This window comes from Phodopus roborovskii, unplaced genomic scaffold (assembly GCF_943737965.1).
Source record: "Phodopus roborovskii unplaced genomic scaffold, PHOROB, whole genome shotgun sequence".
NCBI lineage: Eukaryota > Metazoa > Chordata > Mammalia > Rodentia > Cricetidae > Phodopus > Phodopus roborovskii.
Window position 1 is genome coordinate 17,026,005 of NW_026126409.1, and position 16,953 is coordinate 17,042,957.

Consider the following 16,953-nt stretch of genomic DNA (forward strand, 5'->3'; position numbering starts at 1 on the left):
TTTAAAGATGTTTTTGTTTTTTAATTGACCTCTCCAGATGAATCCTTTGCCAGTTGTTCACACTCATCTATTTATGGTCTCTGTGGAAATCAGGAAAGGGAACTGGGAAGAAGATCTGTTAATGAGATGGCCGGGATGGCATGCCTTTCCTCACCAGTGTTGAAGACAAGCAGTTCTTACAGCTCATTGTTCCCCAACTGCCTCAGACAGCCAAGTCCTCAGAAAGCTAAGGATCATCCTCCAAAGGAGGGTACCAGCTGGCAGAAAGATGCTGCAGGTGAGAGAGCTGAGCGGGAGAGAGAGCAAGCTGCAGGTGTGTCTCGGGAGATGCCTGATGAGAAGCTCTGTCTGTCCCCTGCCACCGCAAGGGACATAGATGCCACAGAGGAACCCAAGAGTTGCTCAGCTAAGAGAAAAAGGCCAGTGGACTTGGGTTCACCCCCAAAAAGCAAACTCAAGAAGAAGAGGTACGATAGGAAATCTGCCCTGCCAATACAGCTATTCAAGTCTGACCATAGCCTGCAATTCAAGACCAGCCCCATCCTGGGGACTCCTGATGTTGGGGCTTCCTCTTATGAGGACTACTTTTCCCCTGATAATCTCAAGGAAAGGAATTCAGAGGCTCTTCCTTCTGAGGCTCAGACATTATCAAGCCCTTCCCTGTTCCACAGCAGAAGTCTCTCAAAGTGGGAGCGAAGCAGCATACTGGAAATGTATGATTTTACATGCATTGGTGACAAACCCAGGTCCATCAGCATTCCTGACCCAGTTTTAAAAAGTACTTCTTGTCTTGAGAAACCCAGCAAGGAGGAAGTAAATACAGTTTCTAGGTGCAATGTTGTGGAAACATCTGCTAAAGAAACCCCAGAACATTGCAGGCAGTCTGAACCTCAGCAGAGGGAGGACACAGCCCCGCAGGGAAGCACCCCTTCTGATATCCACAACAGCCCTGCTCATGGCAGCATACCCTCAAAAGGAGGTAGTAAGGAAGAAAGAGAACCAGTTGATGTAAAAGGCTTCCCAAAAGACAGTACCAGTCCTCCAGCATTGGCCTCTTCTGAAGGAGAAGCACACAGCTTCAGTTTTAGAGGCGATTGTAATGTAGAAAAATCTGTGGAAGAAAAGGAGAACAAGTCTACAGGATACAGTGAAAGTATGTGAATATCATTTTCTGAGTCTTTCTGTTCTGCCAGTATGCAATACTGTGTTTCCTATTTTAAATTTGTCACAACTTCATAATTTATTTTCCCTCCCCTTTTAAGGAACATATGTTTGATATTTCCAGTGATGGTCTTTAGGTGGCAGGCCCTAAACCTTCTGGTCAACTCTGCTGCCATGAATACACTTCCCCAGGCTTTGTCCCTGTGGATTGAAAAAAAAAAAAAAAAAAAAGTGGTAATGTTTAATAGTTGGCTTATGCCTTCTGTATGCCTCTGTCACTTAGTACGACAATACAAAGAGGTGGCTGATAGAGGGATTTTTTTTTTTTTTAACTTAGGTTTATTTAGGAAGGGTTTTGTATGTGATAGATACAGTAACTAGCAACATGAATACTCCATAATTAGGGAGGGTTTTTATTGTGAATGAGAGGAAGTATCTAGAGGCATCTGAACAAGTCCAGAGCAGAAAAAGAGAAATGGACTGGACATGGCCAGGGCTGTCTACCAGACAAGGGAGAATGGCAGGGGCAGAGCAGTAACATAACAAGAGTGCTAAGGGAATAAGAAGCAGAGAAAGAGAGGACAGTAAAATTAGCAGGAGTACCCAGGGCCAGGGGATAAAGAGTTGGGATCTGAGGTGACCAGAATGCTAGAGTAGGTGTTCTGTATAGTAAGTGCTTGTGAATGGGAGCTCAGGGAGTCTGGAGGCCAGCATGGGCTTTAATATGCAGCCTGTGTCCTTCGGCTACACATAAGGAACATGACATTTCACAAGTCCCTGAGGAATTCTGGCTTTTGTCTGATCACCAGAAACCCTCCTATAGTCCGGGTTGCACTCTTGAGCTGGGCAGAGACACATTTTGGACCAAGTCAGTAGGCTTGCCCTTTTGGACCTGACATGTTCCTACTGTAAAACTCTAGAGAGAATCAGCCATGGTTTTTCTATGAAAAATGTGAAAAAGTAAGTTTTGAAATTTGACATCAGTGTTTACTTCTGAAGCAACTTTGGGCAATGTTCAATAAAAACAAATATTCGAGGTCAGCCTGGTCTACAGAGCTAGTTCCAGGACTACCAAGACTGTTACACAGAGGGGGGAGAATTTGGTTAACTCTCTCTCCAGCCCTCAAGTAAGAATTTGGATGTCACTTTGATTTCTGCTTATTTTGCTTTAATAATGAGCTATATGATTATAAACTTAGATGCAAAAGTAACAAAAATATCAACAAATTTTGTGATCAAAATTGAAATCTTGGCCTTTGACTTTTTAAAATTTGATTGAAATTAAATATGACTAAATTGGCCCTTCATCATTTCTTTCCATATTTGAGGTGGCTTTAGCCACTATAGAGTAGACTTGTCAGGGGGAAATCATTATAGCTCCATCTCTCTCTCTCCCTTTCTTTCTATTTTGAATATAAGCTCACTCAAAATCAGCTCAAAACATCAATGAAATGATTTTTAGATTTTAAGCTGATAAATAGCTCAACTTTTGAATAACATATTATTTTCATGAGTTTTGTTACATCAAGGTTATGTGTTTTCAAAATATATAAAATCAAATTGACTCTAGTAAATATGAAAGAGTATATATATGTAAAGTTGTTTTGATAGTTCAAAATATCCTGTCTTGAGTTCTGAGTTTTTTTATGTTATATGATATTTATAAGTCATTTGATGTATGATATGTAAATGTAAGTTTAGTGGGACACAACTGGTTCCAAACAGGTTGGCACAACCTAAACCCCAGCATTGCAGGTGTACTTCTTCATCCAGGGCTTAGCCTTCCTGTACACAGTCCTGAATATCAGGCTTCAGAAACAGACAGTGAATGGTACAGGCATGGGATGCTCCTCCAGGATCATTGGAGGAGATTGAGAGGTTTGGTGATGATGAAAGGGGTTGGCTTGCTGGTGCACAGACAGGGACCCGTGTGACTCAGTTTGACTCTGATGGAAATGTTCTATAAACTGTCATGTCTTCCTACAAGACAAACATGGGCTTGTGGGGCAAGATAACACCTATCTAGCCTAAACCCACTCATTTTCCTTTACACTAGTAAAACTCATGGATATTTTACATTGTCCACAGTCAGCCCAGCCTGGACTCAGGCCAGTCAACTCTTTGGGGATCCACCATTGATACAATCATAAATCCTTGGCCTGAAATGGGAATTCTGTACCTGCTCCAGTGGGAGCCAGGAGGCCTGCTCTCAGCATGAGTTAGACCCTCCAGATCCCTCAAATGGAAATGAAAGACTTTCAGTGTCTGCCTTCATTTCACTTGCACTTGTTGACCCTAAGATAGTGTGCAATGAGGATCCTAAAGGAAGTTCCAAGAAAGATCACTAATAGACATTGAAACAGTGGGATATAGTCATTAACTCTCCACATTTTTATTCTCTAATTTTATGAACAATAAACAAGAAAATTTCTATTGTTAAAAAGAATAAACTTTCCTATCTCAAGTCTTCACTTCCTGCCTGTATTAATTTTTCAATTGCCATGGAAGAGTAGTTGTAGACCTGTTATGTCTGACACTTACTTCTAGTTGTAAGGCGACAGCAGAGAGGGAAACAGACTCCAGAGTCCTAGAAGACAGATGGTAGGACATGGTGTCAGCTAGTAAGTGTATTCAAGGGTGCTCCATAGGAGAGAGAGCAGTCAGGCATCTGGAAAAGTCCAGAACAGAGAGATAAAGAAGTAGACTGGAGATGGCACACTAGTAGGAGGATAAGAGAATAAGTGGGGGTAAAAGTGTCAAAAAGGATAGCCAGAGAGAGACAGTAGTGAGATCAGCAGGAGATGGCAGGGGTTGGGGAGGACCTTGGCTTTATAAAGAGGACAAATGCTGTCTGGAAGAAATGGAAGTGATAAGGGTTAGGATGCCAGTGTAGACTTTGAAATGTATAATAGATCCTTGCAGCCACAGGTATTTATCAATGGAGCCATATGTCCCTTCTGACAGACATAAGGAAAAATGACTCCTTTTGGCAAATGGGAACCAGTGTCACAAATTCCTGAGAAATGCTGACTTTAACAATCAGAAATCCTCCTATAGTTCAGGATTCTGGGTATGTGGACTGCCTTTTGGAGTTTGGGAATTGAAGTTTCCTTTGAACCTGACAGTGAGTAATTAGAAAAACACTGATACCCCAAGAGTATAAGTGATTGATCAGGCACCCAGAAGGCTCCTCTAAGGTTTTATTAACTGCGGACCAGGAGAGAGAGCATGTTTGTGTCTACTGAAGGTAAGCACAAATGACCAAACATCCTGTAGGAAGGAGGAGGCCAGTATAGTGACAAGCCACTGAGCCTCTGGCGGGGGGGGGGGGGGTTGATGACCACAAATGTGGCGGGAATCAGATCCTCGGGACCTCCGCTCCCCAGCAAGGCATGGAGTTCCAGTTTGTTTTTATAGTGTGATGAGAAGCCGCTGGGGATTTTGAGCTGAAGTAACCAAATCTGATTTGTTTTCATTGTAACCCTGGATACTTTGAAGAACAAACTGTAGTTTTAGTGTGTTTGCTAGAAGCAATTACTGTCAACAGTATTTCCTTCCAGATAACTGTGTGTATAAACATACAAATGAAATATATTTAAAGAGTTTCTCTTGGATACATAGAACCATATTATCCTGTTGCCTTAAATTGGCCTTTTAAAAACACTTAACATGTCAGATACATTCTTCACAGTGATATTTGTTTCTTTAGTATAATCTATATTAAGGATCAGTGATATTTCCTGTAATGAGTCAAAAGGATATAAAGACATTTTTCCAAATTTTTTGTTGATGGAATTCAAAATTGAGTAGTTTTTGTAATGCATATCTGTCCTTGAATGTTTCCTTGTGTAAGGGGAGGATGAGTAACCCTGTGACTTCATTGGGACTCTAGTAGGTGAGTCTCCCATCATACTTGATTGCAATAATTCTTGGTCCTGTCCAAGTCTAATGTTTATAAGGAGACAGTTTTCAAGCCTGTTGGGCCCTACGGCAGTGTTTATGTAATTGCAGGTTTGCCTTTCCATGTATACCTTCCAGCAGGTTCTTATCTTGTGTATTCATCACTTGGCAGTGGGAAGCTAAGTAGAAACTCTTGAATGGTTCAGGTAGTGTGATCTCACAATTAGGATATTGTGAGATCTTTTATCAGGTCTGGGAAATACCTTAGGAAATACTATAGTCAATATAGAAAGAAATGTCTAAACCCAATTTGTATGGGGATGGGGTCTTGCTTTCTGTTTTATTATATTTATTGTATGTATGTATGTATGTATGTATGTATGTATTTATTTATTTATTTATTTTGGAGGCAAGATCTTACATGGGCGTAATCATCCTGTCTCAGCTTCTGGTCTGCTGAGACTATGAATATGTAGCAACACAGCAAGCTTCATTTTAACTTTTAACACTGCAAGAAGGAAGCATGAAAAGCAGCTTGGTCATTATTGAGATAACATCCTCTGCTCTCTCCCACACGAAATCAATTTGAATTGCCCAGTAGATAAAGTCTATCAGTTGTCCTGTGCACCTTAGTGCACGATAGAGTTCCTACATGTCTTTCACTAATGATACTGATGGCAGGAGCTCCTTATGTCTCACTTGAATACCAGCAGAGTTGGTCCTTTCCACACTATGTCCCATGTCTGGCCATTGATTTAATGCACATTTTCTCCTGTTCAGCATGTGTTAGAATTTTACATGTCAGCGTTTTATACACATGTGTTCACTTATCTGTACAGTTTGGCCATTTCCAAATATTGGAGTCTTTTACAGAATACCAGCTGTTGGGGGTTGATAGACCAGTGTCCTTCCAGCAGGTCTGGCTACCAGATCTTAAGGAAAACAGGTTTCATAAACATTTGTTGGCCAGCAAAATGGGGGAAAGTCCTCCAAGTAGACAGACCAGCCTTGGTCCTTTAACTTACTATCCTATTAGAGGCAAACCTCTATGAAAGTTATTGTCCACCTTAGACTACCTGATATCTCTTGACTCTGTATTTTATTATAGGTCATTTATGGATCAAGATGTGGGCATCATCTCCAGGGATACAAGTTTCAGCTAATACTGGATTTTTGTACTTTGCTCACACATGGTTTAGAGAGTGCTCTGTAATATCCAGCCAGTCCACTCTTGAATCCACAAGTTTATCCAATGGGAAGCTTTCTGACCACTTGATGTCATCAATTACAGCTTATTTGTTCCATCCATAATGGCTGTTAGCAAGGCATTTCAAAACGGACTTGTGGGCTTGTCTCTGAGGCTTGGCATCTGTTAACCCTCGTTTGTCTGTCTATTCAACACTTTACATTTTGAGATTGAAACAATTACAAAAAACGTTGGAGCTAGGGTTCTTTTAAATTTTTGTTTCTTGAGACGTTGTCTTACTCTATAGCCCAGTGTGGCCTTGGAGCAGTCTCCCTACCTCAGCCTCTAGATCAGTGATTCTCAACCTTCCTAATGCTGCTCCCCCTCTTTAATACAATTCCTCATTTTGTGGTGACCCCCCAACCATAAAATTATTTTTATTACTATTTCATAACTGTAATTTTGCTACTGTTATGAATTGTAATGTAAATGTGTTTTCTGATGATCTTAGGTTAACTGCTGTGAAAGTCATGTCCCGTTCCCCCCCCCCCAAGAGGGGTCATGATCTTAGAGTTGAGAACCACTGCTTTAGGGTACTGGAATTATACTCCTGTCCCACTGTACCTTTCTGCTAAAGTCCTTTTAATTTGATCTTTTAATTTGATTATTTCATGATAACTAGGACAACACAATGTGAACAATGAAGCTAGAATGAAAATGAGAAGGCATCTGAGATTTACAGTTGGGTAGAATACTGTGTCCAACTCCCACCCCATGAGCTCTAACCTTATTCTGGATAAGAGTATTTGGAGGTTAACCCTTTGGAAGGAAATTACATTCAGATGAGATCATAAGATTGGGGCCCTAATGAAGCAACTAGAGTTTCATGAAGAGGGCAAGAGACACCAGGAATCTTCTTTCCGCCCTCGTTGCCATGTAAAGTGTAAGCAGCAAGGCTACCATCTGGAAGCCAGGTGGGTGGGCCCTCACCAGAAGCCAATTATGAGTAACTAGTTGAAATCAAAATTTTCAAAGTCTCTGAAACAGAAGATTAATCGCTGTTATCAAGTCACCTAGTTAGGGCGTTTCAAAGCAGTCATCAAACCTATGTGGAAGACCAGCAGTCTGCTGGAGAATGACTGTAGGTCATTCTCAAATAGAGAATAGACAACAAATAGATATTTGTTAGCTGGTTCTATCAGTCCATTCACAGACAGGAGGTCTAGAGAAGGGACATTGCCTCAGCAATGTAGGAATGGATGGTGTCACAAGACATGATGATGTCACCCAGCAAGCACATCTGACAACCTGTGAACAGCAGCACTGCAGGAGCAGACAGGCAAAGCCCAGGGGAGGGGGAGGAGGCACCAGACTGGCCCCACAGCCAGCTCAGAGCCACTCTGCCCTCAGCTGCTATTGGTTGCCTGGTGACATTAGAGGAAGTGTGGCAGAGTGTGTGAGGAATAAGTGATCAAGAAGTGTCTGCTTGTTTCACACTATGACCCAGTGTCCTCTGTCCTCTACTGGATATTCTGTCCGTTAAATACTTCCAATCTCAGGCCTGAAAGCTGGTTGAAAACAAATTCTGTGTTCCATGCCTATTAGGAGCTGGGGAACTTTTTGTTTGTTTGTTTTGTTTTGTTTTTTAAACAAAAAACACATTAGGAAGCAATATAGAGATGTTGGTATCACAAAGTGAGGAAGTCTACCAAACCGAGCATCTTAGAACTGTTAACCCTTTATCTGGCTGCTATAGTCTATCCACTTCTTTAGCAACAGAGGGCTTCAGTGGGTGGGCAGTTATCCAGGATTGAGGGAGACATGACATTTAAAAGACAGCTGAAGAGAAAAGAGAGGGGTTTAGTGTGTGATTGGTTTGTCTCCAAAGGGATCCAGTTTAGACATTTATAGGCAAAGAATGTTGTCTTTAAAATGTTTATAGGGCCCAGGATACAAATAACAGCTAGTTTGAATTCTGGAGAACCCTTAACTATTAATATATTTTTTTTCCTTTAGTTTACTGATTCATTTTTACACTTATTCATTGGGGGCATGCATTTGTCTACCAGTGTTGTGTGTACATATGTAGATCAAGACAGCTTGAAGGAGTTAGTTCTTGTCTTCTACCACATAGGGTTTGGGAATTGGACTCAGGTCCTTTACTCACTAAACCATCTTGCTGGTCCCATTTCTATTTAGATAAAATTCTGGTTCGAAGCATAAATGGAATTGTCAAGTGCAATTTCTCAAACTTGGGTCACTCTGGGTTTTATCACACTGTCCTATCTGCCAGGTAGACTTTCTTATGTATACCTTTTAGTTTCTGAAAGTGCTTTTTATTATTTTGCCTTAGAGCATATTTATTTGTGTACCTAGCATGTGCATGGGCAGTGTCTTCTGCACTGGGCAGTCTTCACTGTCAGCCTCATATTGTTTTTGTCCACAGGTAAGATATGCAGTTCAGCTGGCACCACCTGCCACAGCTGCTGCCTGCCAAGGTCATAAGTGTGGCTCATTTATGCCCCCACATATGTCCTTCTTAAAACGCCCAACTAATATTTAAAGTAGGCAGACTTCTGGAGAAGAATAAGAATAGAGAACTCATGCAAGGCTGTAAGAGTAAGGGTCAACTCACACCCTCTCCATTGTCTGCAGCGGGTATCTCACAGAGCCACAGGAAGTATAGTCGATTCCCTTGTCTGTTTTTGTGGCAAGAAGTTGGTTTAATGTGAAAATCTGGCAGGGAGCAAAATCCAATATGTGCAGATTAAAACCTGAGGCTTTGTACTGAACACTGTTCTAGAAAAACTAAGTCAAAAGCCGTGTTTTATTATTATTTCATAATAACTGATTGCATCTAGTAGATATCTTCTGGCAAGCTGGGTTCATTTGTTTTATGTTTTTTGTTTGTGTTTTGTTTTGTTTTTTATAAGTAAGAATTGTTTTGAGCCTGGCATTAGTGGCGCACGCCTTTAATCCCACCACTCGGGAGATAATAGGCAGGCGGATCTCTGTAAGTTTGAGGCCAGTATGGTCTACAGAGCAAGTTCCAGGACAGGCTCCAAAGCAATACAGAGAAGCCCTGTCTAAAAAAAAAAAAAAAAAAACACATAAGTGTGGCATAACATTGTGACCAACCTTGAAAATTTGCTGAGATATTGGCAGGGAATTGCCTGCTACCTCTAAGTAGATTTTTTTTCTTTGTACTTTATTTTTAGAGTATGTATATGAATGTAGCCTGTGTTTATAGTCACATTTAGCAGTATATGCACACTACATCTAGCCCAATGTTCTACCATCACTCTCCATCTTGCTCTTTGAAACAATGTGTCACAGCAATTGAACCCAGTGCTCACATCTGTGGCTGGGTAGTCATTAAGCTGTATAGAATTTGGTTCTGGTTAATTCTGGAGTGTGATATTATTTTCAGTTAAGTTTTATTAAAACAGAGAGAGAGAGAACACAATATGGCTAGTCTGGCTAGTCAGCTTGTTCGGGGATCCGCCTGCTTCATCTTTCCAAATACTTGCATTACTAGTCAGTACCACACCCATATAGTGTTTATGTTGGTTAGGAATCCAGATCCTGGTCCTTAGCCTTGTATGGCAAGTGCATTATCTGCTGAATTGTTTCCCCAGCTCTCTAATTAGATCTTTGGACATGGTTTGATTGATGAAATGTGCAGTATTCTGTCCCCATTTGGCATAGACAGAATGCTTGATTTTTGTTGTGCCTAACTTACCATTTGCATTCAGTCCATGTTGTTTCTAACTAACCTTCACTCCACTTGGTCTTAGGTGTTAAAAATGGACCTGTGAAACCTGAGACTTCAGAAAGCTCATGTACAGGTCTTGTCAGACCTCAAGAGAAACCAAAGAAATGTGGGAAAGGACAAAAGGTCAGTGGATAAAAGTATAGTTTCAAACCTTCAAATGCTCAGATGTCATAATATCCTACTCTGGCTTAATGAAGCAGATTATTCTGTGAACCACGTGTTTATGTAAGAAATTAATTAGTAGTGAATGTGGGCAGTTTGAATATAACACTGAGAGGTCTGAAGTTATCCAGGATGGGGTATTGGTACTGACAAACCAAGCTTCCTCATAGTGCTTTGCGAGCACATGCCTAGCTGTGAACAAGCCTCCCACTGCTCTCAGCCACTGTGGGGGCCAGTGTCTGTTGCTCTATGCTAATTTAACAGATATTCACTAGATAGGAGCAAAGCACCCAGATATCCTTCATTTGTGAATAATTCAAGGCCTGACATAAAACCAGAGGCCAATAGTCATAAAGCTCATGGAGTATGTGAACTTGAAGTCATTATGGTAGGGGGAGACCATCCTGATAGGCAAGGAAGATAGCTGCAGAGACTCACTTGATTGCCTAGGCGTTGCTAGAAGAACTGATTTGGATAGAGATGTGGAGAGGTCAAGGATTATGCTTTTGTTACTGCGGTTTGAAGAACAATAGAAATGTCTTAATACATGATTTATATTTAAGCTTCCCAGCATGTTGAGATCTTTTATGTAGGGTGGGGATGGACGTTTGTTTGGTGTCTGGTATTGTTATGAGTCTTTGTTGACACTGGGATTGTTTGTTGATATTGAAAGCCAAATGTAGGATTGTAGAATTAGAGTGGTAAATTACAGCTTCCTCATTCATCTTCATGTTAAGCTAGTATCTGTCATTTCTCCCTTTCCCCCTCAGAAATGAGAATTTCACTTGCTTATTTTTGGTCCTTAATAGATTTTTAAGATAATCTGTGTTAAACTGAAGTTTGAGACTTTCGCAGGGTCCTGTTTTTATGTACAGTTCAAATCAATCCATTTTATTAAGCACAGATCTTGTTCCTGCTATCTTTTTAAGATCTTGTCATTGAGCCAGGGATGTAGCTCAGCAGTAAACCTCTCTGGATTTGATCTCCAGTGCTGCAAAGACATGAAAATCTTGTGATTAAATTTTAATACTGAAAAGAAGGTTTCACTGGGAGATGGTGGAGTGTGCACCTTTAATCTCAGCACATGGGAGGCAAAGGCAGGTGGATCTCTTGATTGCAAAGCCAGCCTGGTCTACAGAAGGAGTTCCAGAACAGCCAGAGCTGCACAAGAAAACCCTGTCTCAAAAGACCAAAAAAAAAGAAAAAAAGAAAAAGAAAGAAAGAAGAAAAGAAAAGAAAGAAAAGGGGTTTCATTGAAGCAAAGGGGTTTCATTTGCTAATTATTGTAGATTGACAGTCCTGGTGGCCAGTGCTGCTGTGGGGGATGAACACAGCTTGAAGCTCAGGTTTTTCTCTGGGCATTGATGATCTTCTACTCTTAAAGAAGCAAGGGTAGGTGTTCTCCCATTCTGTGTAACATGGAGATTTAGGGTGAAGGGTAGGGAGCCAGAGACTGGCTAGTGTGGACCCAGTGGATGCAGAACAGTTCTGGGGGCGGGGGGGTGGGGCTGAGAAGACCCAAGATCTAAGCATCAAGGGAGATGTAGTACCCTGTGTTTGTTGTGAGTCTTCTTGAGGGCCACAGGCCTTGTTTGATCTTTGATTTGTTCTGGAAAATTAGCAGCTATTGCTGCTTCTGCCCGTTTTCTCAGCTCTGTATTGCTGGCACTATAATGTTGCCATGTGTTACCCATGTTCTAGAGTTCATACCTTGTGATGTTTCTTTTGGATCTTGTTGTAAGACAGGATTTCACTCCGTCACCCTGGCTGGCAAGTCCATTGTGTTGCTAAATCTACAAAATGAAGTTCATCATCCTTTCATTGTTCTTTTAAATTCTTATAGCTTTATTTGAAATTTTTTTATCATTTTCAGTTCTGTACCGTGCATGTTTATTTTGAAGCCTGTCTCTGACATCTCTGCTATCCCTTGTATCTGCAGTTTCTTGTAGTTCTACAGCTAGTAATGTGTTGGTTTGGCTTCTAGTCAGGAGATGGGATGGTTGAGAGCTTGGCCTCTGTCTTTAGGAGCCTGAATGTCCTTGGGAATGTGAACCTCAGGTGCCGTGTCAGCAATCCAGCTCTCACATCTAGCTGCCGGGGCAGTGTTGTCATAGACATTGCCTACCTGCTTGTACAGTTTTCTGGGTGATCCCAGTTTGTTGGTAGATTTACAAGACTCAGTCTATCACTATTGGAAATTTTTATGATCTTTTAAAGAAAGAAAACTTAAAATGATATCCTTTTATTGATTGGTTGGTGGGGGATTGTGGGGAATGTGAGTATTTGTATATGTGTATGCTGACATATGGAGGACAAAGTCAACATTGCTCCACACTTTTTATTTCTTGAGACAGGAACTGAACCTGGAACTCACTGAACCTGGAACTCACTGACTGGCTAGACTGGCTAGCCATCAGACTTCAGGGATACACCTGACTCCATCTCCCCTCTTCCCTCTCTCCTACCCCCTACCTCCAACCTGACTTTTTCCATGGATGCTGGGGATTTGAACTCTGGGCCTCATGCCTGTACTGAAAGCATTTCACCCCACCCCAGCCTCTCCCTAGTCCCCTATATGCATCCCTTTGTGAAAAAAATTAAGAAAAGATTTTAAGTAAAAAGAATTTTTTTCTGAAACAGTTGTTCAAGAAAAAATACATTAAACATCTAAGTGATTGTTCTAGTTGGTTGTTTTTGTTAACTTGACACAAGCTAGACTTATTTTGGAAGAGGAGCCTCAATAGAGAAATTGCCTCCGTTAGATGGCCTGTAGGCAAGTCTGTAATGCATTTTCTTGATTCATGATTGATGTGGAACAACCCATTCACTGGGGGCATTGCCACCCTTGGGCAAATGATCCTGGTTTGTATAAAAAAAAAAACAGGCTGAGCAAACCAGGAGGACCAAGCCAGTAAGCAGTACTCCTCCATGGTCTGCAGCAGCTCCTGCCTCCAGGATCATAACTTCCCTCAATGACGGACTTATAAACTGTAAGGTGGAATAAACCCTTTCCTCCCCAAGTTGCTTTTGGTTCTGGTGTTTATCACATCAATAGACACCCTAAAACAGTGATCTTACTTCAGTTTCTCTTTAGCGGGGAACAAATAAAATTCAATAAAGAGTATATGATCTTGAAATTATAACTTTCATCAGAATGCTTTTGGTTTGATACCCACATTCAATAGGAAAAGTATCTTTACTGTTTATTTGATCTCTTTTTACTCAGGGCTTGGCTAAACAGTTTATCAGCTCTCCTCTCTTAGTTTATAGTATGTTTAGTTGTATTGTAGGCAGTGATAAAGTTCTACATCATTCCAGGGAGGGAGGAATATAAACTGCTCAGGCAGAGTGACCATTGAGGGTTGTTGAGCATAGAACCTGAGGAAGCTAAATGTGGGCTTCATGCTTGAACTCCATAAAAAGTACATGAACTCTGCTTCTCCATGGTTTTCATTTGTTCTGTTACTTCTGGGCTTGCTGTTGTCCGAAAGATTATTATCCTCAACAAAAATTTAACCTGAATCATCAACTGCATAGCTCTTGGTCAGTGGCTGAGTTTTTGAAATCTCATTTTGAGCTATGCCTGCCAATCCAGGTTGTTCCGCAGGAAGACAAGCTGTGGGTCAGAGCACAGAGGGTTTGCAGATGGCTTTCATAAATGCAAAGCCTTGGGGGGGGGGGAAGAGGACCAATGGACCGCACCTATTTTGACAGGGTTTTTGTTGTTGTTTTAAAAGAAGCCCATACACCAGATAGAATGCTTACATTTTTATTAGCATTCAAAAAAAATTTGTATTATTATGGGTGTGTGTATGTGTGTGTGTGTGCATGCACGCTGTGGCTTACACATGGAAGTCAGGATATTTGCAGGACTTCCTTCTACTGTGTGGGTTCTTAACATCTTACTCAGGTTGTCAGGCTGCACAGCAAGTACTTTTACCCCTTGAGGCATCTTTCTGGTCCAGAATATTTACATTCTTAAAAGCCTTGTACATGATCGAGAAAACAAATAGCTTGCATGTATTTTAATAATTGTTTATTCTCCAAACTTTGTTAGGCTATGAATCTCTAGGGGCTTGCTCTGTGCTGTCTTGGAGTACCCTACATGATACAGTACTACATGCAATCAGGGATGTAGTGATGGTGTGTGTGTGTGTGTGTGTGTGTGTGTGTGTGTGTGTGTGTGTGTGTGCATGCTTGCATGTTCACATGTGTATGGGTACATGTGTTTGAGTATGTATGCATATGAAGGACTGAGGTTGGAACTAGAAGTCTCCCTTGAATTTTCTCCCCCTTATTCAATGACTCAGGTTTCTCACTTGATTGAGAGTTTGCCATTATGCCTAATCTGGGTAGAGCTTCCTCTGGGATTCCTGGTGTCCACCCTCTAAACACTGGAATTATAGGTTGGGCACCACACCCACCCAGTAGATTTGTAGATCTAAACTTCAGTTCTCACACTTTCATAATTAGTGCTGTAGCCAATGAGTCATCTCCCAATCCCTCCCTTTTATATTTTCATTTGTGTGTGGCTATTTTGCCTTTATGTGTGTCTATGTACCATATGTACAGTGATCATAAAGACCAGAAGGCATCAGATCTCCTTGGACTGGAGTTACAGATTCTGAGCTGCAATTTGGATACTGGGACTCAAATGTGGATCCTCTAGAAGAGCAGCCAGTGCTCATAACCATGGAGCCGTCTCTCTTTCCCCTTTTTTGACTCAACATGTTTCCCTCATTTCTTGTGCTCTCTGTCCCCACTCCACTAGAATCGTTGCCACATGCTGTGTTTTTTTTGTTTTTGTTTTTCCAGATGCTCCCCTACTAGAGAGGTGCTTTAGCATCAGTGAGAGATGAAGTCTGTCCTCCAGGCTGCACACTGCAGTTGACTTCTGACTTAAATCCTACTCTTTTCTCCATGAAAAGGCTCCAGACATATATCTCACTGCTGTGCTAGAGTAAATAGTTTTCCAGTTTGTAGTAATCCCAGTACTTTGGCTGTATGCCTTTAGATATTGTGGTGAATGCTTTGATTTCAAGCTTTTGACTTTCAAGTTTAAACAACAGTGATTCATACAAATGATGGGTGATATTTGTTTTTGTTCTTGAAAATTCAACATGGGTATTTATTATTAAGCAAGTCAGGGAATTGTCACACTTCCTCTAAGATGACACATTTTATAAATGTCCCCATAAACAGTTTCCTGCCCTTTATTCCTGCTGGGTGCACTGAGATAGGGCCAGTCTCAGGATGGGTCCCTTGAGAGCCTTTGGGAGATGGGTTTAGAGAGATTGAGTACTTATTTCTAACACAGGTGTTTGGTGATCTGCTGTTCCTTTGATAAACCCTTCCCGTCAAACCAAACCCAGAGCTGGGAAAGATGGAGATGAGCTCTCGTTGTGACAGGTGTAGGTTTCATCAGCAGATGCTGCCTTGTGAAGTCATTTAGAAACCAATGGCATGTTGATGGCCCACGATTACTGTCTGCTCCCATGATGAGCATATTATTATTTTTTCTTGTTATGTATGACAAAATGTTTCTATAAAAAATATTTAATGCAGTCTTCAAAGAGCTTTGGATGCATTGTGAACTGTATAATGCAGAAGTCATCAAATACAGCCATGGTTGTGCACATGGCTGTAATCCCAGCACTTGAGAGTGGGAGGCAAGAAGATCAGGAGTTCAGGTCAACCTCAGCTATGGAGGGAATTCAAGCCTATATTGGACAGGCATCTCTACCAAACTAATTACAAATAAGAACAACGTGAATGTGTTTAGCCTGAGCTATATGAGACCCTGTCTCAGAACCAGTAGTAACAGCAATCTTGAGATGCATTTGGATTGGAGATGGTAGAAGTGAGGGCCTGTTGGACAGATTCCCCTAGACCCTCCGTGACTTCTGGGCGACATACAACTGGAAGCCAAGATGACAATGTACTCTCTACTCAGAGTCCTGTGTGGCAGAGAGATGAGCTGTTCCAGGAGTCTGGAAAGATGTCTGGTAGGCAATCAAGACTCTGGGCAAGGCTGAGTCATCAAATCCCATGTGAATATGTTGTATTAGTTACTTTTGGTTGCTGTGACAAAACATCTTACAAAAGCAACTTAAAGAATGAAGAGTCTGTTTTGGCTTAACAGTCTGTGTTGGCTTTGAATCATGATGGCAGAAACTCAAGACTCCTGGTCTCATTGCTTCTGCAGTCAGGAAATAGGTGAATGCTAGTACTCAGCTCCCTTTCTCTTTGCATTCAATCTAGGACCCCACCTCAGGGCATGGTGCCACTCAACTGCAGTTAACCCTTTCTGGAAATGCCTTCACAGTCCCACCTAACTTCCCACAGGATGATTGTCTAAGTCTAGTCAAGATGCTAATGAAGCTTTGCTGTCCCACACACATAGCTGCTGGTTTCTAAGGTCTAGTTTATTAAATATACTATGTGGGAGATGTTAGCCAACCCTAGTAGTCTGCTTAAAAATATCAAATACTTCCATTTGAAGGAGTCTGTGGGACTTAAGAAACTGCTCATGTGGGTTGTTACTCAGTCCTGTGCCCCCTCAGTGCCCACCTGTTCTCCAGAGAGTCACCACCATGCTGGTGACCATGCCTGCCGTAAGTGCCCCACACTGTGTCCATTCTGTCCCCCAGTGACTCAGCCGAGCTAACCACATTCATGCTGTTCTTGTACTTAGTTGGTGACTCACTTCTGTCCCATATGATGTGAGGGAAGTCTTATGAGAAGGTCCTGGGACTAGTGTTCTCTCGAG

The 16,953-nt window shown here is 41.5% G+C and overlaps 1 protein-coding gene across 1 annotated transcript in view; it reads left to right on the plus strand.

Moving 5' to 3' along the window:
* Nucleotides 1-16,953, plus strand: part of Mcph1 (microcephalin 1) — a 72,801-nt gene that overhangs the window by 18,113 nt on the left and 37,735 nt on the right. The window contains exons 8-9 of the mRNA XM_051181959.1: nucleotides 38-1,153; nucleotides 10,045-10,145. Of these exons, the coding sequence (XP_051037916.1) occupies nucleotides 38-1,153; nucleotides 10,045-10,145 (1,217 nt within the window). The remainder of the gene's footprint in view (nucleotides 1-37; nucleotides 1,154-10,044; nucleotides 10,146-16,953) is intronic.